Source organism: Malaclemys terrapin, chromosome 14 (genome assembly GCF_027887155.1).
Source record: "Malaclemys terrapin pileata isolate rMalTer1 chromosome 14, rMalTer1.hap1, whole genome shotgun sequence".
NCBI classification, from domain to species: Eukaryota; Metazoa; Chordata; order Testudines; family Emydidae; genus Malaclemys; species Malaclemys terrapin.
In genome coordinates, this window is record NC_071518.1 from 28,007,486 (window position 1) to 28,031,481 (window position 23,996).

General features: G+C 39.7%; 1 protein-coding gene across 3 annotated transcripts in view; it reads left to right on the forward strand.

Moving 5' to 3' along the window:
* The first annotated feature begins 6,503 nt into the window (after nt 1–6,503).
* Nucleotides 6,504–23,996, forward strand: part of CYLD (CYLD lysine 63 deubiquitinase) — a 43,022-nt gene continuing 25,529 nt past the window's right edge. Inside the window, exons 1-6 of one of the 3 annotated variants that reach the window (XM_054048666.1) lie at nt 6,504–6,669; nt 13,940–14,182; nt 16,493–17,146; nt 17,608–17,910; nt 19,802–19,907; nt 22,974–23,066. In XM_054048666.1, coding sequence (XP_053904641.1) covers nt 16,649–17,146; nt 17,608–17,910; nt 19,802–19,907; nt 22,974–23,066 — 1,000 coding nt within the window. In that variant the 5' untranslated portion in view covers nt 6,504–6,669; nt 13,940–14,182; nt 16,493–16,648. The remainder of the gene's footprint in view (nt 6,670–13,939; nt 14,183–16,492; nt 17,147–17,607; nt 17,911–19,801; nt 19,908–22,973; nt 23,067–23,996) is intronic. The other 2 variants (XM_054048664.1, XM_054048667.1) reach the window with 2 other exon arrangements.

Sequence of the window (23,996 nt, forward strand, 5' to 3'; positions counted from 1 at the left end):
GGAATGTGGTATTCATTTTAGGGAGAAAAATTCAATTTTTTGACAATTCCAGTGAGGGAGGCTTGGAGGTATCAGTTGCTATGTTTGCTGCTGTATTCAAGGATGTGCACATCAGAGATCGTGTTAGTCATATATTAATAGATTATAAGGCCCAAAGGACCACTGTGGTCATGTAGTCTGACCTCTTGTATAACACAGGCCACAGGACTTCCCTGAACTAATCCTGTTTGAATTAAAGCATATCTTTTAGAAAAAATCTAGTCTTGATTTAAACTTTCCAGTGATGGAGACTCCACCACAACCCTTGGTAAGTTGTTTCAATGGAAAATTGCCCTCTCTGTTAAAAAAAAATCTGTTCCATATTCTGCTATTGTCCACTTGGGATAGTAATAACAAAAATCTTATTTGGTAACTGACTACATTTGTCCATTCAGATTTCAAACTGATGAAAATATTTAAATATAGAATACACAGTGCAGTGGGTACCGGCCTGTCTAAGATAAGTCTCAGACAAGCAGCTTGTACATTTTGTGAACACACTAGTTTTCTGAAAACCTTATCTTCCTGTAATGAGCATAGCAAGTTAACATTGTGCTAATATTTTGAGGATACTGACCTACTGATTATCCTGTTTACTGGAGCCACGCCCATGTCTCACTCAATTTATGGCTGTGATATTTGTATTACCAAACAATATTCTATTTCTTTTCTTAGCAAACATGATTTCAAGTGTCCTGATACGCCCATTGCTTTTTTCCCTTGTATGGCTCAAACTGTGCAACTAATCCTTGTATATCAACATCATGATTCATTAGACACTGAGTGACAGAAAAATCAAGATGAGGCAGAAATGCCTAACACATTTATCTGATGCCCTTTTTAAATCACATTACTGATATCTAAATAGTGGGGTACTGTCACCTTACATGTTTCCACCAGAAATCTGCCTTTTTTTTTTTTTTTTTAATGCAGTGGGATATCTGACGAAACAGAAAAGTTCAGCGGCTGTACATTGATGAAATTGTGAAAAGTGTGTGTCAAACTACAGTGCGAGTCCAGCACAAAAAACTACTTCATATGAATTTGTATAATTTTTAAATGTATAATATTGTTTAATTTGAAACTGAGATTTGTTTTGCCTCAGTTACTATTGTAAAAGAAACAGTGTAGTCTGCTTCCTTTGATCAAGAATGTGATTAATGAAATTTATTTACACACCTTGATGGAAAGTGTTCTTGTGTCAATGTTAAAACAAAGGCAGGGCCTTTACGGTGGGATTAATTTAATAATGTACTCACTTTAAGGCCCATTTACACTGCCATAGCGATATAAAGGGACCTTAATGGTCTGTAAAATAACAATCAGGCACCATGTTCCTTCTCTGATTTTTTCATAAAAGTATAGCTAAAATTCATGATCTTTAAATCCGTGTGATAGAAGTCATTAAATTTAGCTTGAGTAATGAGGCTATTCTATATACAGAAAGTAGATTTGCTAAATGAAATAATGTAGACATTTTCCTCCCAAAATACCTGAAAGAATCAGTCCATAATGTAGGTGGGCTACAAATTTATTTTCAAAATATTCAATTTGTTTTTGAATTACTGAAGTACAGATAGGAAATGCAATCACTCCTAATATTTTAGATGTTTCATTCTTATAACTTTAACAAACTATCCAATTTTATTTTCAAATGTGATTAAGATATTCTCAGATTAAGATTTATATGCCAAATTCCCAGGATAATGTATTTATGGGCAAGTTATAAACCCCATGAAATTTGGGATAATAGGATTTATAATGGACATATTGATGCATTCTATAGCGACACAAAGGGAGCCCTAATAATGAAGGAAAATGCTGCTGCTTTGTATAGATAGCCATCTTGAGCATTAAAAGAGTATAACTTGGTGTTATTATGTGCTTTTACCTTGCAAAATGAAGGAAACGTAGTGCACAAATCTCATTATTTTTTCAGCAGAGTCTATTTTGGTAAAGTAAATATGACTTTAAAATGCAATTTTACTCTAAAAAGTGACTGTGTAAAATGATACTGTGGTGAGATTGCATATCCATTGTGTCTCACTAATTACATAACAAATTCAATCCATTTGTAAGGAAAACGTATTTTTCCTTACAAGCAGTCAACCCAACTCACCTTGGATTCTGACATTCCGACTGAACCGAGTCCATCTCACACATCATCGCAATAACAGAGGGTCCTTACTTGTGCCCTCTCTCCATTTTACCGAAACGTGGTCATTTTTCAGTTCATAACTTTTACCTCAGTTATATTCTCAAGCCCTGATTCTGGCTGCAGCTGAGCTTTTTGTTGCTTGTTTACTAACTTTGCATCTACTGGGTTCTGGAGACTTCTGGGGACCAGAGTAAAGTACCCAGTGTAAACTAGGACAGCCCTAAGGATTGTTTAAATTAATGCTGTGTTGCAACAATTACTAAATTACATTACAAAAAACATATTAAAGGAACATTAAGGATGCAAAGTCAAGCTCTGAAAAATTAGGCAATACCCGATGTAAGGTTGCCTGTGAAATCTTAATTTGGACTCTTTCTGCATGTGCATTATGATACAGTCTTTAATTACATGATCTCATACTATTTTTTTCACAGCTTTCTATGCTTATTGGGAGCTCATTGCTGGAAGCACAAGCTTCAGAGAGGGCAAATGTTTTATATGATTTGAAATAAAACAATTATTTAAGTCACCAGTTAAAAACAGTCTTATATGCCTAAAAGGATGAACCATAAATTTGCCTAAAAATAAATGCCATGGGCCAGAAACCCAAAATAAATAATGAATGAGAGAAAATATTTGCTTATATATATATATTTAGCAGCTGCTTAACTGTCCCTCTTTATATATATATATATATAAAGAGGGACAGTTAAGCAGCTGCTAAATTTGGATGTTAATACATTCATGTATATGGTAATCTTATTTTATAATACTACTTTGCACTTTCCTAAGAGTCTGAAGCATTTTTAAACTGGATATTAAGATTAGAGGAAGTTTAATGTTCACACAAAGATGTGTGTAAGTATCTTTGCCATAAAGTCTTCACTGCTGAGTATCCCATGAAGCACTATTTAAAATAATTATCCTATGAGGTCTGACTGACAATGCTATAGATTGGGGAAAAGTTGATGCAGGAGAGGCTGTGAATTTACATACTAGAAGAAAAAATTACAAGATATCAAGTGGATTTATTTAACTAATGTACAGGTGCCAAATAATGTATTGACCACACATATGCTGTATAATTAAAGTGTTATCCTGCCAAAATATTTTGTCAGGGCCAATTCAAAGCCCACTGAATTCAACAGGAGTCTTTCCAATGATTTCAATGATCTTCAATTCAGGCCCTTAAGTCCCAGTTATGCTGACTGTAGGCAATCTAGCATACAATATTAATTGGATTCTTCACAAGAATAACAAATAATTTAACAATACACCCTTAGCTTTTTCCAACTACATAAAACTCATGTAGCAACTGACATTTTGAGCATTGCAACATAGTGTCTAGTTAATTAATAAAAATAAACTTCCTTCCTCATGTTACTTATCAACATGTAAGAGAACATTTTGCATAAAATTGCGCACCACCCCCAGTTTGGATAAATGCAGTCTAACTGGTCTGTGAATGTGCAAATGAGGTAAGTGAATGTCTGATGCAGCAGCATGCATGGATACCAGGTAACCATACAGAAATATATTAGATTTGCACTTACTGTTTCTTTTATGTGGAATTAGATGCTTTCACATTTAAAGAAGTGTGGTAATCAAACTGGGTATTTGCACATCGAACAGTTAGTGATTGTATCTGCATCACTGATTGGGCATATGTGCACTGCACATAAGTTCATTACACATCTAAGATGTGGGGTGTGAGTCTTTAGGCATGTTGACTAAATGCACATCTGAGGGAGGGTGAATATATAGGCACGATGGGCTATTCCATATCTAATGGACCATGTTTTGGACAGACATGGCAAGTCATTATACATCTAAAGGGAGAGTGTGTACTTGTACAAGAAAGGTCACTGCAGGTTATCTACACAGCTACAGCTCACTGCATATCTAAGGTGAAGATGTAGCAATTTTATCACAGATCTTGCAATATTTGGTGTTTCTCTTCAATCCTCAGGTTCCTGTAATTTAGTGAGAATCTCTGTTTTCATTAAAAAAGTGCGGAAACCAGAAATATAAAAAAATCTCCAAACTATGTTGTGTTTAAAAAAAAATCCAAAACAAAACCGATATTATTGTTAAGCCAATCTCACGATTTTTTAACACTTAGTATTCGCAATGCTGGTGGTATCATATTAAGAAGCCGGGTGCTGGCGTGCTTGTGGGCACATTATGTCATGCATGTCTAAGGGGAGAGTGAGTTTGCGAGTGTCATGTTCGTTTAGGCGTGAATGCAAGAGTACATCAGGTCATTGGATATCTGATGGGGGCATCTCAGGTTATTAGCAGTGTGTACAGATGCATCTGGGGTCCTTGTAGAGCTAAGCAGCTCTGTGTAGTGGTTTGTGGGTTTACATGGGGTTACTGCATGTCTCAGTGGCCCAGTGTAGAGGATGCTGTTGCCAGGGGCACATGGGCTCAGTGTGCACATCTGGGGGTGTTGTGATAATTGGGCCTACAAATGTACCTAAATTGTAAGCTCAACTGTGAAAAATGAATGACAATTCATGAAGTGCCACAATAACCTATAACAATAAATGATGATGGTAAAAGATGCAAAAGGAAGATAGATTGATTAGTACAAACAAAATGCCCTACTGATAAAATTCAAAGATTGTGCCTGATAAACAAGAAAAATGTAGGACCAAAATTGGTGTATTGGAAATTAGGTCTAAGTAGTGGATAAAATAAGAGGATTGGCTAGTCTTCCCATCACTCCCTTTTGGGGTCCTTAAAAGAAGAGACTGTGGAAAGAAAGCCAGCATTTTCTATCCTTGCTGTACTTTTCATTCCTCTTTCATGTGTGTTTGTCTTGTTTCGTCTTCTAGGAAATGGAATTGACCTTTAACAGCAACAACTGCAGCTTCAGCCCATCTCAACTAACTTCTTCTCTTTCCTCCAAAAGGACGGGTTTTACCCATGGATGGCAGGTACCATAGGCTGGGGGATGCTATGCCTCCCCAAACAGCCAAGTGTGGCCCCACCCAGACCCTCCCCCCCCTCCCCACTCTGTGTGTGGCTCCAGTACCCCTGTGTAGTGGCCCTGTCTCAGGCTGGAGCCATGCCACGCATCCTCCCTGTGCTCCAGGTAGGGTGACCAGATGTCCCATTTTTATAGGGACAGTCCCGATCTTTGGGTCTTTTTCTTATATAGGCTCCTATTACCCCCACCCCCTGAACCGATTTTTCACACTTGCTGTCTGGTCACCCTAGCTCCAGGGCTAGCCTAGGGTGGGGGCTGGTGGTTGTGGCTTTGGGCTCCAGTGGGAGGAGGAGAGGCACAGAAGAGGCGGAGCTGGGGACTAGCCTCCCCAAGCTGGTGGTTCACAGACTGCCCATGGTTTTACCATCTAAAAGGCTGTCCAACAAGGGGATTGGGGGGGGGGGGGTTCTTTCTTCAAACAAACAAAAAGAAACCTCTCTAGCTGAAAGGAAAGGGAACAAGGGATGTTAAAATGAAAGCCTTATTTGATACTTTACATTTCAAATGCTTTAATTGCCCCCCCCAGTCCCCATCTTTAATACAAAATGTAAAAGGTTTGCCATGGCACTAAGCTGCCTGAGCCCTCTGTATGCCAAACATTGTTCAAAATTGGGGACAGTTACAGGGTCACATTAAATCCTGGGGGGGTTGGGGGCCCATATCTTTTGCCTGAGTGAATGCAACAGGGACAGGTGCAGCCTCAGGGCCTAGGGAAGGGAGGTGCTGCTGGGCAGGTGTCAGGGCAGACCCCAGGGCTGGGCTCACTGCATGAGGACTGATGGCTCTGAGCCCCTGAGCCCCTCCCCACCTACTGCCACTGCTCACTCTACTACCCCCTTAGGACGGGGCTACTGCCTGCTCCTGAGCCCCGCCTTCGCTCCCCACTGCAGCCAATAGCCAGCCGGTTACTGAAAGATTCAGCCAATCAACTTGTCCTACAGCCCACCTAGTTAAACTCTACCAATCGCTAGAGAGCGACTCAGGTGGTTCAACCAATCAAACCGAAGCGTTCCTCTGCTCCTCTTACGGTCCCTCCGCCCCCTCTCTGTAGCCAATCTGCGGCCGGCCTGGATTAAAGGCTATAGCCAATCAATCCAATCGGTTTGACTCCTCCCACACGTCTGTTCCCGCCTTCATCTGCGGCTCTGCCAAGTATGGTGGAGTGGAAATCCCCGCGTAGGCGCAGGCTGTGTGTGTCGACCAATAGGAGGGCGAGTGGCTGGCTCCGGGCCTTGCGGTTGGCTCCGGCAGCTGGCAGGGGGCGGTGCCGTTTGTGTAGCAGGGTAGGTTTCACGGGCCGGGCCGCCTGGCTCCTGTGCTGACTCTGAGAGAGCGGGTTACGGGCTGCGTCGCTCTGATGAGCCCCGCGGGGGTGTGGGCGGGCTGGGAAAGTCCCCGCGCCGGCGGCTCCGGGCCTGGCAGTCGGGGCTGCCTGGGCAGTAGCAACGCGGTGGCTCGCTGGGCCGAGGGTGAAGAGGTGAGTGAGGGGCCCGGGGCGGTCGCGCTGCGCTTCGGGGCTGCCTCCCGCTCCCCTCCCCTGGCCGTGGGGCCGGGCCGGTCCCCCTCCCTTGGAATCGGCGGGGGCTGCGGGCCGTGCCGGTCTGTATGTGCAGCGACAATACGTGCCCCTCCCCCCCGCCCCCCGGGGCCGCGCTCGGAGGGCTACCAACGGACCGGCACAGGGTACGCGCTGCAGCCCCCTTTCCGTCCCGGGCGCGTAAAGCACGGGGCGGTTCGTCGGCTCAGCTGGCCTAGGGGGGGAGAGGTTGGCTATAGAGCAGCGTAGTGAGACTTGGGTTCTAGTAGTGTGTGTGTGTGTGTGTGTGTGTGTGTGTGTGTGAGACACTTCCTCTGTTGGGGCGTCTCACAGCGAGTTGCTTTGTTTCGCCTTTTCCACCAACGTGCAGCCTGAAGGTAGGTAGGCTGTGCTGCATACCTGAGAGAGGCCCTGATCCCGCTGCTGGCTCTGGTAACTCGTGCAGAACATTGAAGTCAGTTGGGCAAGAGGTTCACGCTGTCAGATCTGATTGTAGGATTAAGGATTTAGCAATCTAGTGATCCCTGCATTTTGTCAGGTGCACACTGAAATAGGTATGGGCTGTGCAGGGGGCACTGATTTTGGCCGGTTCAGCTCACAGGTTTAAAGTAATGATCTGGTCACCAGTCATCCCATTTATTTAAAAGTTTCAACTGTTTCTTCCTTTACACACGTGCACAAAAAATAAGAAAAAAGTCTAACCTAATGTAAAATAAAAATCTGTGTTTAAAAAAAATTAAGCATTTAAAAGCAAGGAAATGTTTAAGCATATTTTATGCTGCTCAGAAAATAAACATTCTCAATGAGTATAGAGAAGTATATATTAACTCATAAAACAAGAACATTAAATCTGACTGAAAATAGTGTTTTCATCTTTCATCTCAGAATATGAACACAATGCACAACCCCTCTGAATTAGAAACAAATGGCACATACTGACACACAAGTGTCATCCCCAAATCAAATCCATGTACATATTGTACCAAACAGCTACAGTGTAGTGCTTTTTGTTTTAAACAAATTATATTACTAAATATTTTTTTAAAACTGAAAAATATATTTTTTATATTTTATATACGGTTAAACAAAGTTAAGTAGTAAAATCCAAATAGTAAAAATACATTTAAAAACTCCAATAATCCATTGGTCTGTGTTAAGATGCATGTTTTCACTTAGCAGCTAAGCATTCTTTAAAATGCACATTTTTTATTTTTATTTAATTTAGTATTGCAAACATGCAGCTTTGGCCTCCCTTGGAGGCTATTACATTTGCCCACTCATCTACTTTGGGTTCTTCGACTTTAAAAACATTTTTCAGACTGTTTGACAATCTTGGTTGTTTGCCCTGTACATGGATTATTCAAAACATATTTATACTCGGGAATCTACAAGAGACAGTTTGAAACAGGTTGATCCAGTTTTCCCCACTTGTTCTATAGTCTGAATCAAGGCAATATACTTGTGTATAGTCATGCTGAAACCTGATAGGAGATACAAACCACACTGCTTACTCCAAGTAATGCTATCACAAGGCAGAAACAAAGTTCTCAAATTTCAGAACAAACCTTTTTCTCAGTGAGATGATTCTCTGTAACAGTATATGCTAGTGACTCAAAGGGCGAGGTGGGGGCAGAGGAATTTAGGGAACTTCTGACTGGGCTAACTACAGTGGCTTAAACATGTGCAAAGTTTCACCCTCTTAGCTACACTTACAAAGTTTCAGTCACTTGTTCCTGTTAGGTCTTTACTCCGGTTCAGAAGATGTTTTCTCTCTTACCCCTCAGCCCATTTTGGTACTAAGATAGGCTCAGATATCACGAAGATGGCCATGGCATGAGAACCTAGATGGACAGAAAAAGTTTTTAAGTACGTTACATACTGTCATACAAAGGGCTTAATATTCATCACCACATTGCTGTGCAGTATAGTAAATTACACATGCAAATGCTCATGGGATGTGTGTGGAAGAATGGATGGCAAAAGGGAGAGAGGGGCTTGGGGTGCAAGGAAGGGGAGGATCAATTATGGGGATAGGTGGGGGTCAGTGATAGGGAGTGGGAGGGGAGAAATGGGACAATGGGAAGGAGCACATGGGAATGAGTTCCAGGCTGGGAGAGAATAGGGGCAGCGCTACATTTCCCTCTCAAGTGAATGCTGGCATCTGAGAGAGGCGGCCTATCTTGGGGGAGAGGAGGTCTGAGCCTCTTCCCCTACCTTTGTGTTTGTGCCAGATCTGAGCACCCCATCCTCGTATACCCTTTCATGTGAGCCAGATATGGGGTACTTGCCCTTCTGGGGGTGTCTGAGTCCCTGCCCCCTGTACGTCTGCCAGGGTTGGGGGGGGGCTCCCTGTATGCGTCTATGGGGATCTAATTCCCCCCCACACCATCTGCCCATCCCCATGTGATATCTGGAGGTTTGTGCCCTTCTGAAAATGCGAGCCCCTCTCCCTACCTTTCTTTATGTGATCTGGGATCTTAGGGGGCCTTGTCTCTGTAGGAGGATCTGAGCCCACCTCCCTATTTTGCTCCCTCCACATGAGCCAAGATTTGGGGAAGCCCTGCCCCTCTGGTTAGAACAGATGCGCTTAGAGCATGCACTGAAAACACACTGCTGAGACCGGGTGAGAATTTGAGAACGGACATACTTGATGCATATTACAGGCTCTCTGGCACTGGGGAAGGGGGATGAGACACCCACTGACATGAATGGAGCAGTTCACAATGGAGTTATTGTTTCAGGCTGTATTTATATCCAGGGGGTATAGTCTTTCAGCTGAGAACATCTCATTGAGATGAATAGGTCACTTCATACCTCCCTAGGCCTGCCATGCTGTAGATGGATGTGTAGATTCCTTTTCCTCTGTCCTCCTTCTGACTTCATATAATTATAGTGGTGCATCAGCATGTTTACAGAGATTGTCTTGACATTTGCATTGTCTCATGGGAGTGTAGGACCAGAGTTTGTGATGCAAATACGGGTTAATTTGAGTAAGGGATTCCTGAGATACAGCTCCAACCCTGGAAAAAATCCAGTATTTCATAAAGTTGACAGATTCTATTAGCTTGTAAGTTTGAAACCCACTGATCCTTGTCAGAAATCTGAGAGTGAGCTGTGTAAACATTGGGGTAAAGCCACCTCTGTCAAGGTGTAGGTAGGGTTTGAGAGAGAAAGGTAATCTGAGTATGGAAGATAATTCAGAGAACACTTCAACTGTGTTTGAAAAGAAAATAAATTATACATGTGAATGCTTACTTTGAGGGGAGGGTGATTGGGGTGGAAGAGTAGATGGGGAGTGGGGGGGGAGAGGTTTGAATCTACTTTGGAGGATGGGAGTGTTCTGGAGAGAGGGATAAATGGCAATGGGTGGTAAGGAAAGGAAGAGAGGGTTGGGGCTCAAGTACGAGGGGGGAAATAAGGATTGGTGGAGTGAGAGGCAAGAGGATGGGAGGGTTTGTATAGAAAGTTGGAGGTAGAGGGGTGGGTGGGCGGGCCTGTTAGCCCAAAATTCTACCCTACCATGTGTGTGCTGGGATCTGGGTGGGTCCTACCTGTGCTGTGTGGTCTGGGATGGGGGACCTTGCTCCCCTTGGTCTGCTGAGCCCCTCTCCTTGCTCTTCCATGTGAGCTGCAAAATGGGGATAACAATGTAAAGTTCTTTGAGCTCTACTGATGAAAAGCACTATATTAAAGCACTAGGTACTTCAGTAGTACATCTGCTGTAAAGCTAGGTGAGAACTACAACTGTCTAAATGACCACAGTCTCCTACCAGCTAACATGTGTCTGTCTGTCTCTGTCTCTCTCTCTCAAAATAACCCAAACCAATAAACCAAAACAAACAAAAAAAACCACAGAAGGAAATTAAATGTCAAAAACTTTAACTCAGAGTTAAGGTTGCCCAGAGATAACTCATGACCTTTCAGAATGTTGAGTTCAGCAAAATTCAAGCTCTTGAAAACAGAAATATAGGAAATAATAGAGTGTTATGGTAAATGTCTGCTGAGCCTTAACTCTGCCCTCCTCAAGTGATTCCCCAAAACACCCATAACACACATTCTCAAAATCTGCCTTTTCATTGCAATGCACAGGCACTAATGGCATCTGTCCTACACTTACAACACTGAGTGTACTCCCCTGATAGATTAACACTTCTCACAGTTTTATAAACTCTTCTTCTTTGCACACAGGATACCACCTAACTTGTGCTTTCTCCTGCCTATCATTAAATCCGCAGACTGCTCTCAGTACTGACAATACTCATAGCTAGGGCCCTACCAAATTCACGGCCATGAAAAATGTGTCATGGACTGTGAAATCTGGTCTTTCCCTGCGTAAAATCTGGAGGTCACGGAAGTCACAGAATCTGTGATTTCCAGAGATCTCTGTGACATTTTCCACTTCAGTCCCAGCCGCTGTGGCTCCCCCCACCCTCTGTGGTTCCCAGTTGCCGTGGCCAGTGCGGAGGGACTCATGTGCCCCAGCCCCTGGCGCCTCAGCACTCCTCCCTCCCCATTTTGTCAGTTATTTTTAGTAAAAGTCAGGGACAGATCATGGGCTTCTGTGAATTTTTGCTTACCGCCTGTGACCTGTCCTTGACTTTCTACTAAAAATAACTGACAAAATCTTAGCCTTACTCATGGCAAGAAACCACCAGTGCCCTGCTGTTGACATAATCTACACAATTCTGTATTGAAATGATGCAGAGTGGAATCTCAGAGTAGCCAGGCACCTCTTTCCTTTGATCACAGGCATTGAGGGACTCAGACTGACATCTCCTCATATCACAGCCAAAGCTGTGATGTTTCTCATATCACAAACAGATCTACCAACCTGTCCCATCTACTGCCTCCATTCCGTATTGATAGACTGAAAACCAGGAGCGCCGCCAGCTTTCCCGCTGCCCTGAAATGCTGCCCCCAACAGAGGCGGCGGAAGGTCCCGCCCCCGAAATACCACCGTGGTCGCTACCTCCCAAATTGTAGCACCCTAGGCGACTGCCTATGTCGCCTAATGGGTTGCGCCGGCCCTGCCTAAAACACTGAATGCAACTGGAGTGCATGCAGACAAATCCCAGTGGCTCTTGCCAGCTCCAGTGGGACTGAGTTAAGGTTGAGTGCGTGTTTAGCTTAACTCTGTATTTCCTGGTTTTCAGAAGTTTGAGATTCGCTGAACTCTGTTCTGGATAGAAACAAGCTATCAGTGGGTAAACTTATTTGAACTAATTAAGTTTTTTGCCATTTAATAATTTAAAAATTTTTTTCTTGGTGTAGTGTGTGACGGGTTGGATCACAGAAACCCCCTTGGGAGCTGCCACCCGATGTGCAAAGACTACCTCTGCTCCTGTTTTCCCTGCCAGCTCAGGACTCCAGCACCCTGTCTTGCTGAGCCAGACACTCCCGTCTGGTTCCAACACAGACCCAGGGTCTGAATCACTTGCCCCAAAGCTGCAAGTTTACCTGAAAACAGCTCTCAGAAGTGTGCTTGTCTTTAGCACTCAGATGCCCAACTCCCAATGGGGTCTAAACCCAGATAAATCAGTTTTACCTTGCATAAAGCTTATGCAGGGCAAACTCATAAATTGTTCGCCCTCTATAACACTGATAGAGAGACATGCACCATTGTTTGCTCCCGCAGGTATTAATACATACTCTGAGTAAATTACTAAATAAAAAGTGATTTTATTAAATACAGACAGTAGGATTTAAGTGGTTCCAAGTAGTAACAGACGGAACAAAGTAAGTCACCAAGCACAATAAAATAAAATGTGCAAATCTATGCCTAATCAAACTGAATACAGATAATCTCACCCTCAGAGATGCTTCAGTAAATTTTTTCTCAGACTGGACACCTTCCAGGCCTGGGCACAATTTTTTCCCCTGGTACAGCTTTTGTTGCAGCTCAGGTGATAGCTAGAGGATTCTTCATGATGGCTCCTCTCTCCACTTTTGTTCTCTTCCACCCCTTTATATATTTTTTGCATAAGACGGGAACCCTTTGTCCCTCTGGGTTTCCACCCCCACTGGAAAAGCACCAGGTTAAAGATGGATTCCAGTTCAGGTGACATGATCACATGTCACTGCAAGACTTCATTACTCACTTGCCAGCACACACACATACAGGAAGACTCACAGGTAAACACAGCCATCTGCAGACAATGGGAGTAATCAAGATTCCAAACCATCATTAATGGCCCACACTTGACATAATTACAATAGGCCCTCAGAGTTGTATCTAAAACTAGAAATATAAAATATAAGAGTGGTACATTTATACAAATCGGATGATCACACTCAATAGATTATAAGCTTTGTAATGATACCTTACAAGAGACCTTTTTGCATGAAGCATATCCCAGTTACATTATATTCACTTTTTCCCATATTTTTATAAAACCATATAGACTGCACAACGTCACGTAGTGAATAGAACTTTGTAAGGCTTATGTAAATGCTGAGTGACTGATCATAGACTGTATTAAGGATACCATTATATAATCTAATTAAAACTGTTACACACTTCCAGTTGAATTAAATGCTTTTGATTAAATCAGATTATAACGTCGCAGAACTGGCCCAGTTAGCAAGCTATAGTTCATGTAATAGTTACAAAGGAACCCTAATTAAATAGAGATTCATTTTTCCTTCTAAACTTTTGTGCAGACTGCTTTATAAATTTCTGTTTACACATTTTCTTTTTCATGTGTTTTCATATTCAAGTGAAGTATAAGTTTTAGATATGAGATTTGAAATGGTTAAGGCCCCAATCCTGCAACATCTGATGTTTGTGGTTAACTTTACACATGTGGGTAGCTCATTGACTTCAGTGCAATCACTCAGTATGGAAAGTTAAGCATGTGCATTAGTCTTTGCAGGATCAGGACATAAGATTGAATGATGAAGAACGGGGCTTCTGACTCTCTGAGTTGCAAATAAAAGTTTGTGTGGCATCATTACATAGAAATGAGTTACGACAATAACTATGAATGCATCAAATTTCAGATTTTAATGTCTGGGGTTACTTGTAATAATTTGTACTTGATCTAATGTGTCATGTGCAAACTCCTGTCAGTTCTTGATCAGCTTCAATAAAAAAGTTACTGGTGTTTGGCAAGAAAAACAGCAAACAGACTATCGATTCTTTTTTCCCATTTGCTAATCTCAAAAACAAAAATTGAATAAATAATGTGTTTCTGTTTTAATTTGAAAACAGATTGACAGCCTCTACCAGACTTCAGCTCAATGAGATCTGAAACTGCCCAGATGTTGTATCTCAACTTATGTGACTTATTCTGGAAATGCAAACAGACTTTTAAATGCATTGGTGCTGCCAGTTGCTGCAATGATACAGAATGTTAATGACAGTGATATTCATGTGCCCTATTAATAAAGATTAAACAAATAGTGTATTCAGGAGCTGAATGGCTGTATTATTGTAAAAGAGCATCAGAAGAAGGTATTGTTTTTCAGTGCAGAAATCTGTGAAAGCCTAGTGATTAGAAAATGTTTGATTGCTTTAGATGTTTCCATTAACCCTCTACTGCTATGTCATAGCATAACTTTTGGTTTGTTCTGAAGCATGAAAAAATGTACCTTTGTGTTGGGGGGGGGGGAGGAGGAGGAATCAGCATGAGTGTTAGTTACAAATTAATAGCTATAGCCACTTCATTGGCTTCTGGATAGATTCCAAATTTGGGATCAAACTGAGTGACAGGAATATTAATAGATTGGGGGGAGGGCCTGGCTGAATGCAATAGGAGAAAAGATGTGAACAACAAAAAAAAAAAATCACCAGAATAAGAAGGTAGATTAGTAAATCATCAGTGAAACTTTCATCCGCTAATTAAAATCCAGCGAAGTTATAGACATCAAAAGTTTCAACTGGAGAATATACATTTAGCCTATGTGGCCACTTTTACTTTCTGAATATAAATAAGTTTTGATGTATTTCAGATTTTTTTTTCTTTAAATAATCTAGGTAGTATAGTACAATTTGTAGATAGCTCTTTTACTTAATCTCCTGATAGATAGTCTGCAGTTAAGTGTTTTGGAACATTACTTATTGAAGTTTAATTTATACATCCTATGGATTCCAGTTTACCACAGCATTTAAATGAGATGACCTCTTCTTTCCAGCCTGTTCTCTCTGGCACTTCTACCTTGTTAAAATATAAGCAAAAAAGTTAAATATTTTGTTACATTTACAACATTTTAAGGATAGCTTTTAAATAGAATGGATAGAATCAGATATTATCTGTTTAAAAATAAGTATTGCAATGAGTTCTGTCTGATGTGGTGTCTTATTATGGCAGATCCCATTATAAAACATCTCCGTGTTTCTCACATTTCATTAACTATTCATTAGCGAGCTAGCTCAAATAACATAACTAAACTTTCAGGTTCTTGCTTCTTGGAGAAGACCTGACCTTCCTTCCACTGTCAGTCTTCATTGTTGTAAGACACCTTCTCTTCATTACTCCTACTTCTTTTGCGAAAGGAAATTGAGTCTTAAACCTTGTGTCTTCAAGACAGATTGAATTTGTTTCCTCCTTCCCAGAAAATTCTTTTTTGTGTGCCTAATGAGGCAGCAAAACAGTTCTTCTAGCAAGCGCACCCCTTCTTATATGGGGGCTGTACTATAGTAAGCTTCCCTAACTATAAGCAAGAAATAAGCCGCTTTCAGAGGATTGCTTTCCATCTAAATCAGCCACAATAAATGGATGAATTTACTCCCATATTGCCCTTCCAACCCCCTGTAGCTGAGAGGGATGCCTCTGTTGTGCTGACATGGAAAATGAGATACTACCAAGGTAAATATTTCATTCTGGATCACTAAACAGCAGTACAGTGCAATTTTGGGCACCAAGATGGCCTTGTCTAGATATTTGTTATGGAAAAGTATGATCTACCTGTTGGTTAGTCCTCATGATCCTCAGATTTGTTGTTCAAATGTTGATCTTGAGAACCCAAAAACATGGTTGTACAATAAAAAGTAAGGTGTGTTTTCTGTAACCTTTCTCTGTAGTCAGTTTCATTCCATCCCATAGGGTGTTGTCTGATATATTTTAAATATAATTAAAAAAAATAAGATGATTCAGGCTGCTGAATACTAACTTGATCTAGTTCATAAACATTAGCTTTGATTAAAAAAATTGTGTATTAGACATAGTATCCTTCACAAATTGTCCTTTTTCAAATTCTAGTTTTGTTCATTTCATGAAAATACTACTTAGCTTTATGTCTTGGAAATAGCATTTCATAGTAATAAATACTTTACAATTTATAAACATGTGGTAGGTTCAGAAAAAGTTGCATACACATCAGTAGCGTACTCAATATAACACAGAAATACTTCTGCTGTATCAGAAATGGACAGTCACTAAAATGTATGAAGGATCATTTGTTGGGGAGACAGTCCTCTCAGAAGCTCACTCACTATACATTTGGTTTAGCCTTTTTCTGGTCACTTAAAATTAAAGACTCCTTTTCCTTTTAACTTGTATGTGGTTGATGCACGTCATTGAATTTTAATTTTATAGTTCCTTTATTCAAAACACTAGAGAAGGGTAAGTGGAATAGAATCACAAGCGTGTTCTGCAAAAATATTTGTCTGTTTTAAGTTATCTTTAACATCACCCAGCTACTTTTGTTTTACTGTATGTGAAAAATGATGTTTGCATTTTAAAATGAATTCCTATTGTGCTTAATTTTAACTGTGATTCTCTTAAACTTAATGTTACAGCATGTTTGTTTTCGTTTATCCTAGGCTTTCTGTTCTGGATTTACCCCTTGACAACACTGACACAGAATCGTTAAACAAATGTTGGATCCTCTAGGAATTTTCCTTTGTAACTGCTGTACAACTATGTCAGCAGATCATCTTTCTTGAATATAACTGCTTATTTATAAAGTTTTAATCACAATGAATTCAGGCTTATGGAGTCAAGAAAAAGCCAGTTGGGAAGAGCGTGTCTTTTATTTGCTTCTCCAGGAATGCAGTGTTTTAGACAAACAAAATCAAAAGCTTTTGAAAGTACCCAAGGGTAGCCTAAGCCAGTTTATTCAAGATCGTTCTTCTGTGGGACACGGCAGAAATATCCCTTCTAAAGGCAAGAAAATGCAGATTTGTTTAAAGGTTCTGGAACAGCCGCATCCAGTCCTGTTTGTGGATGAGAAAGATGTTACAGAAATAAATGAGAAACTAGCTGAGTTGCTTTTGGCTATTACCAACTGTGAGGAAAGATACAGCCTGTTTAAAAGCAAAAGCCGATTAAGTAAAGGTCTGCACATAGATGTTGGCTCACCTGTGAGAGTACAGCTGAGGTCGGGAGATGATAAATTTCCTGGAGTTGTTCGCTTCCGGGGACCCTTGTTACAAGACAGATTATTATCAGGGATATTTTTTGGAGTAGAACTACTGGTAAGTGTTTTTTTTGCATGCTTGATACATGAGCTCAAACAAACTTTGTCACATAGTTCAATTTGTAAAAATGGCATCCATCCAGAAGGTCTGGATGCCCTGCAATTATTTAAAATTGAATACAGAATTATACAAAGCATCTATTTTCAGCCTTGCTACTTCTAGTACATTAAAGTCAGCTAGCAGCAAGGACAACTTATGGGTGGTTTTTATTATTTTTATTAAATGAGGCTCCAATTCAGCTAAGTATTTAAGCACATAGCTAACATTTTTTAAGCATATGAATAGCCCTGGATCTTAAGCCAATATGACTGCTCAGGTGCTTTTAGTTACTCACCTGCAAAAATAACTTGCTGAATCAGGTCCTAATTGTTTACTGGAATTTCTCCAAAATGATGCATTATAATCCCTACAAAAATATTAGTATTTTTAATGCTTTGGTTTCTCTTTCCAAAATCCAGGAAGAGGGTCGTGGCCAAGGCTTTACTGATGGACAGTACCAAGGAAAACAGTTTTTCAGATGTGATGAGGATTGTGGAGTTTTTGTTGCCTTGGACAAACTAGAGTTGGTGGAGGATGATGACAATGAACTGGAGAGTGATTATGCAGCTCCAGTTGACACGATGCAGGTAGAACTTCCGCCTTTGGAGATCAACTCCAGGGTTTCTCTGAAGATAGGAGAAGGTATAGAGTATGGGACAGTTATATTCTGTGATGTCTTACCAGGAAACGAAAGTTTAGGATACGTTGTTGGAGTGGACATGGTAAGAAAATCTGATTTTTAATAACTTTTGCATGTGTGTGTTAGTGAAAGTACATGCAATTAGAAGATAAACAGGTATCTACAAGTTACTTCAGTGGAGGTTGATGACATGAAAGTGGGAAATCAACACCGACATACAAAGATGGCATTCAGCGGCTATTTTGGCATGAGGTAACAATATAGTATTTGACTCAACAGTTTTTAGGCATAATAGTCTGATTAAGTTGCCTCCACTGAGTTACTTGCTTATCTAGATATCATGTGAGGCTTGGTATTACTGAACTAATGGTTTGGCTTGTGAGTATGATTTTTACATTTATTTTGCCTTTAGGGGAAATACATTGAATTACTTTTTCCTCTTTGTTTTGGATTTTATTTTGGTATAAATACCATTATGCAGACAAACTGGTTTTTTGTTTTGTTCTGTATTTGCAAGAACACTGAGGTTTTGAAGAACAATACTTTACCTACCTATAAAACACTAAATCTTTTCTCTAAATTTAGTTGTCATGTTCATCTTGTTTTTTAAACTTACTCTTAGCAATTTCTGAAAAATTTACTTAAAATAAACAATACCCATGCTTTTGATAGAACCTGCAAAATGTTTTGGCCTGTGCTTCCTTTCCTGATTGCAGCAGCAGTTTGAACAGCTCCAGTGCTTGTTAGCTAACCTAATTATTAGTACAGAAAGAGAGCTTAGCAGATAGCACGTTCATGCAAACAGGAAATATTTGTGAGGTAGACTGGAAGAGGTAAACTTTTTTTTTTTTAAAGCCCATACATGTAATAAATAAGTGGAATATTTTAACTCTTAATAAAAGAAGCATAAGAGTCTTCCATGGTGCAAAAACCTATTGTGCCGCTGCATGAAGAATTGCATCAGTTGTGGCATTTCTGTATTGATGACCAGTATTAAATCAAGAATGATAATAAAAAATGTTAAAAAACTATCTTAAGGGCACTTCTGTTAATTTATTACTGATAACATGTCTTTTGCATGTTAAAATATTGTAGCAGAACATTATGTATTGCCAACATTTATGGATTCTGAGAATGGTGTATGTAACGAGGGCCTCCTTTTCGCCCTCGCTCTATGGGACTCCTGCACCCACAAATCAACCAGAGATATCTTCTGGTGCAATCACCAGTGCCTTTATTTACCGTGTCGGCTCCCACCGCCTTCTATCTATAGACCGCTCCAAACTAGCAACCTGGGGGACAGCTAGCTTATCCAGCCAGCAGGGACGCACGGCCCTTGGCTCCTCCCTTTCCTTTCTTCCCCCCCACCCCCTTCACTTCCTTTCTGCCAGCCCTATATAGGCCCATGGCTAATAAGGCCATCAGGTTCTTCCCTTCTATCAATTAGGCTTTAGCTACACTGGCGCTGTATAGCGCTGCAACTTGCTGCGCTCAGGGGTGTGAAAAAACACCCCCCTGAGCGCAGTGAGTACAGCGCTGTAAAGCCCCAGTGTAATCAGTGCCTGCAGCGCTGCACGCTATTCCCCTCGGAGAGGTGGAGTACATACAGCGCTGCGAGAGCTTTCTCGCAGCCCTGGTGGCGCAACTACACTCGTGCTGTGAAGTCTCAAGTGAAGCCAAGCCCTTAGGCGTGGCATACTCAGCCAGCCCTAATTAATGCTTCTTAATTGGAGCTGGGCTAACGGGCTGGCTCAGGACCTCCTGGCCAGCACCCTGTTACAGTGTACTATGGATTTTTAAAAAAATCTGTACTTGGCAACAAAATTTCAAGAATTTCTTTTTTCAAACCTTGCATTTTTCCACATGTGCCACATATGGCCAAACCTGCATCTAAACCGACAAATGTGTTTGTTTTCTTAAAATTCTGTAAATCTTTTGAACGATACTTTGAGATCTTAATTTTTTATTTTTAGGATAATCCTATTGGGAACTGGGATGGAAGATACAATGGAATACAACTCTGCAGTTTTGCAAGTGTAGAAAGTACACTTCTCTTGCATATCAATGATGTTATCCCAGGTATGCTTTGTGGATTTGAAAAACACGTGGCTAGTTAATATGTAAATAGTGCAAAGTATATAATTGCAAAATAAGTGCATTAACATTTTTAAATATAGCCCACTGATTAGCTTTCCTGGTATCTGCAACCACTTCTGTTTATGCACTAAACATTCAAGTGGAGAGGAGTTTTGATAGTATCATGAATACTTGTGGATAAATATTTGAGTACCTGTGGTGGCAGTGCACCCATTCTTGAAAAGATTTTTATTAATCATCCATCAGATTGTGTTGAGCAATTTGTGAATATCTGGAACAAGAAAGTAATTTCTTGTGTAAATGAAGCTTAGGTCATCCAGTAGAATGCAAATACTGTGTGATTTTTACCAGTATCATGCAAGGCAAATAGCAAATACCCATAGCAATCATTTCTGAAAAAATCCAAGTTAAAACTGTGGAATGCATGCAGTTGGTTATTCACATCGGTTCAACGAACTGACCTATAATAACTGCAGCCTTTTTGTGTGGATGCTTCACAAATGGTGTACTGAACCTCAGTTTTCAAACTGTGGTTTTTCTAGCTCTGGTCAAAATACTGTGCTCTATGTGGTAATCAAAATCCTGAGCTAGAATATGTAACCACCTAACTAAAATTTGTTACCTTTAGTAATATTTATATTTATTAAAAAAAAAAAATGTTTTTGGGGAGGTGGGGCCTAGCATAGTTGCGGTTCTACACAGCTGTGGTCTGTAACTACAACCTTCTCCACACACTAACTATTAACCTTTCTTCAAGAGTACATTCATGCTGAGAAGTAGTGTGAAATGGCACATGCACATAATGCCACTCATGGAAGCATTTATGTACATCTCCTACTCATTTGTTTAGTTTGCAGTACATGGGGTGCACTAGATTCTGTTTTGTTTGTCCTCCAGAAAATGGGTTTCTTAATGACTCCCATATTATTGGTAAAGAATGTTTATTGCAGCAATTTTGATAAAAATCACAAGTATTCAAAGTTGCAGGTCTTACTTAGTTGTTTCCACTAGTGACATACATATTTATTCTTTGGAATAGGAATTTTAATATAGCAAAATCTGAACTCAGTGAATCTAGTTTTTCTGCTTTTAAAATGTAGACTTCAAAGTACAGCAATAATTTATTTTTTTTTTTACTTAATAAATACAACTGAGTATACCTTTTAGTCATCCTAAAATTAGGTTTTGTGCTGCTCAGTTTTGCTAAGTTGCCATGTAATGCCCAAATACAGCAATGTATTTAAGCATATGACTGCCTATCTTTAAGCAGGTGTATAGTCTAGTTTATTTTAATGGAGTTGCTTGCTTGCTTGCTTAAAGTTTAAGCATATGTTTAAATGCCTTGCTGAGTTGGGGGCCTAACAGTTCAAAAGGAATGACTATAGGCTTTTTATATTTTAAATACAGTTTTGTTGTCAACCTGTGTCATGGTAAGCTGATGGAACTTAAGAGGCACTATGCACTTTATCATGTTAAAATGGTAAACTTTCCCAAAAAAATCCCAAGTATCTTCAGGGGATGTTGTTTTGGATGGCTGGGCAGAGATAAGCTAATGTACTCCAGCAGAAGTCACTGAAGTGTGTTAAATGTACTACTCCTAAGGGGTTATGGTGCTAAAATGTAAATGAACCACTATACTCATTCAGAAACATGAGGATTTTTTCATTTAAACTCTTTAAAAGATATGTTGCATGTTCCAAATCTTCTGATGTTATGCAGAAGAAATGATGATTTTCTGCTTGCATGATAACTTGCTGTTTTCAAAGAAGTACGTTTAGCTTATTATGCATAAAATAGGAGGAAATGCAACCAACATTATATTTAAATTGTTGCATGACCTGTTTTTAAATTCTCTTCATTTTTGTCAATTCTTTCTGAAAAAGTGCGGGAAAAAGATCATCTTATACGTGGGGGTGAGGGAAGGAAGAGTTCTTCATTGGCTTAAAATTAATAATTGTTCTTTTGACCACATGCAGAATATGAGACAAATTAATACAAAGCACAGCCTAACAAATGTATAATTGATATAACTTCGGGGAAAAATTGGGGCAGCTAGATTGTGGCATAGGTTCATTTAAAGTTATGCCTGTTTTGCGGTCTTGTGTCTTCTATATTCAGTTTCATTTTGCAGTGTAAATTGTAGATTTTCCAGTAGCAGTGAACTATTTCTTAAAATCTCATGGATAGTTCTGAAATACATTTTGGTTCTTCATGCTTCAACTTCTTGCATTTTGTGACATGCCAATTTTATTTTTACTGCAAGGTTTTTTTTTTTTATCTTGTTGCTTGACTGAAATGTTGATGTCTCATGGAACAGTACATAAAATATAGCTAATGAAATTAAGAAAAAAACTTGCAATGAAATTAGTGTTTCTTACACCTTCATCATAACATCAGACTTATTCCAAGATGTCATTATGAAAGGCCTGATATTAAAACAAATATTGTAGGTCTGCTTCCTCAAGAATCTATTTATGTGGAACATTTGTAAATGCCCTTTTTGAAAAGGTACCATTGACTCGAAATCTGGTCCACTTCAAAAACTAAGTGGGGAATATTTGCAGGTACCCACCTCAAAATCCCTTCCAATTTTTCTGAGAACTGATAGGCCAAAACTTTCAAATCTGGGTGCCCAAGCTTAGGCTACAAAAGCCATACTTAAGTAACTCATCATGAGAACAGTCTGATTTCCTCTCACCCAACCCCCCTCCCCTTCTATAAGGCGATGGTCACCCATAGATACCATTTAAATCAGTGGGAGCTACATGTACTCAGTATTCTCAAAAATCGGGCCACTGTTAAGACTCTGACCTTGTATACTCAGGCTTGAAATCTTTGGCCTTGGTTTTTTAATAAGAGAAATGTTGATGTAACATTTTATTTTACTGATTCTTTGTAGTGGTAGTAGAGGAACATTATTGTGCTTTATTGTATTACGATTTTAACGTTTTTATGCTTATTTTTTGCCTTAGAAGCATAGTTTTATAACCTCTATTATGCTTGCACCTATGTGAAAAAACTAAAATTCTACTTCTCTGCCTATTCTAGAGACTCAGGACAGGAGAGTTCCCAAACTTACCTTTGCCTCAAGAGGTGGTGGTGACAAAAGCTTATTCAATCATAGTAAGCAAAAGATCACAGGTACTTGAGAGTAATTTTACTTCTTAAAAACATAGTTCATCTTACTTTATTTTTAGGCATGCTTGTATGAAAAGGGAGCTTTTTATTTATTTATTTATTGTTCATCTGCTCTTCCTTGACACTTGAAGTCAATCTTTTCTGAAATCATAATAAAGACTTCAGGTGAGGAATAGCAGCAAATCTGTTTCCATGAAAATGTCCATAGGAAAAAACACTTGCAGGGAAATGCAAAAAATATATTGCATGGAAGCAGAATACAAAGCTGAATGTGTTTTTTCAGTTTTCCTTGAGGTTCAATTGGTTGGTTGTAAATAAGTTTGGAAAGTTTAGACTTTTTGATAAATGTTGGTAAATGACAATTTCTCATCTTCTTCCGCCCCCCAACAAAAAACAGACCTTCTATTGATGATTGGAGATTGCAGATAGGCAAAGTAAGAAAAATGCTACTTGAGAACTTATTAATTTGGTTAAGAATATTTACTATGTATATTTTGACACATTATATTATAATTTGTGTTTTAACAATGTTAAAGCTTTAACATTGTTAAAACACGCCTGCCTTCATTAAATAATTCTGAACCACCTCCATAATTTTGCACAACTGTAAAAATTTAAATTAAAATGCTTAAAAATAAACTTTTATAGTAGCTGTCAAAATTATAGTAATTTTTTTTAATAGAATCAGTTTTTTTTGCCAAGCCTAGTTGTAAATTACCATCTGCAAAGTGAATATTTTGCAAAAAATATCCCCACCCCCACTCTCTGGCTCCAGTCCTACATGAAGTGGATGTCCATTGAGGTCAGTGTAACTCTGTGTGGGCACAGGGATCTACCTGCATGGAGTTCAGTGTGGAATTGGACCTTCGTTTCCTCTTCTGTTCTGAACTAGTTAATTGAATAGCTTTTATTTAAAGGGTGTATATATAATAT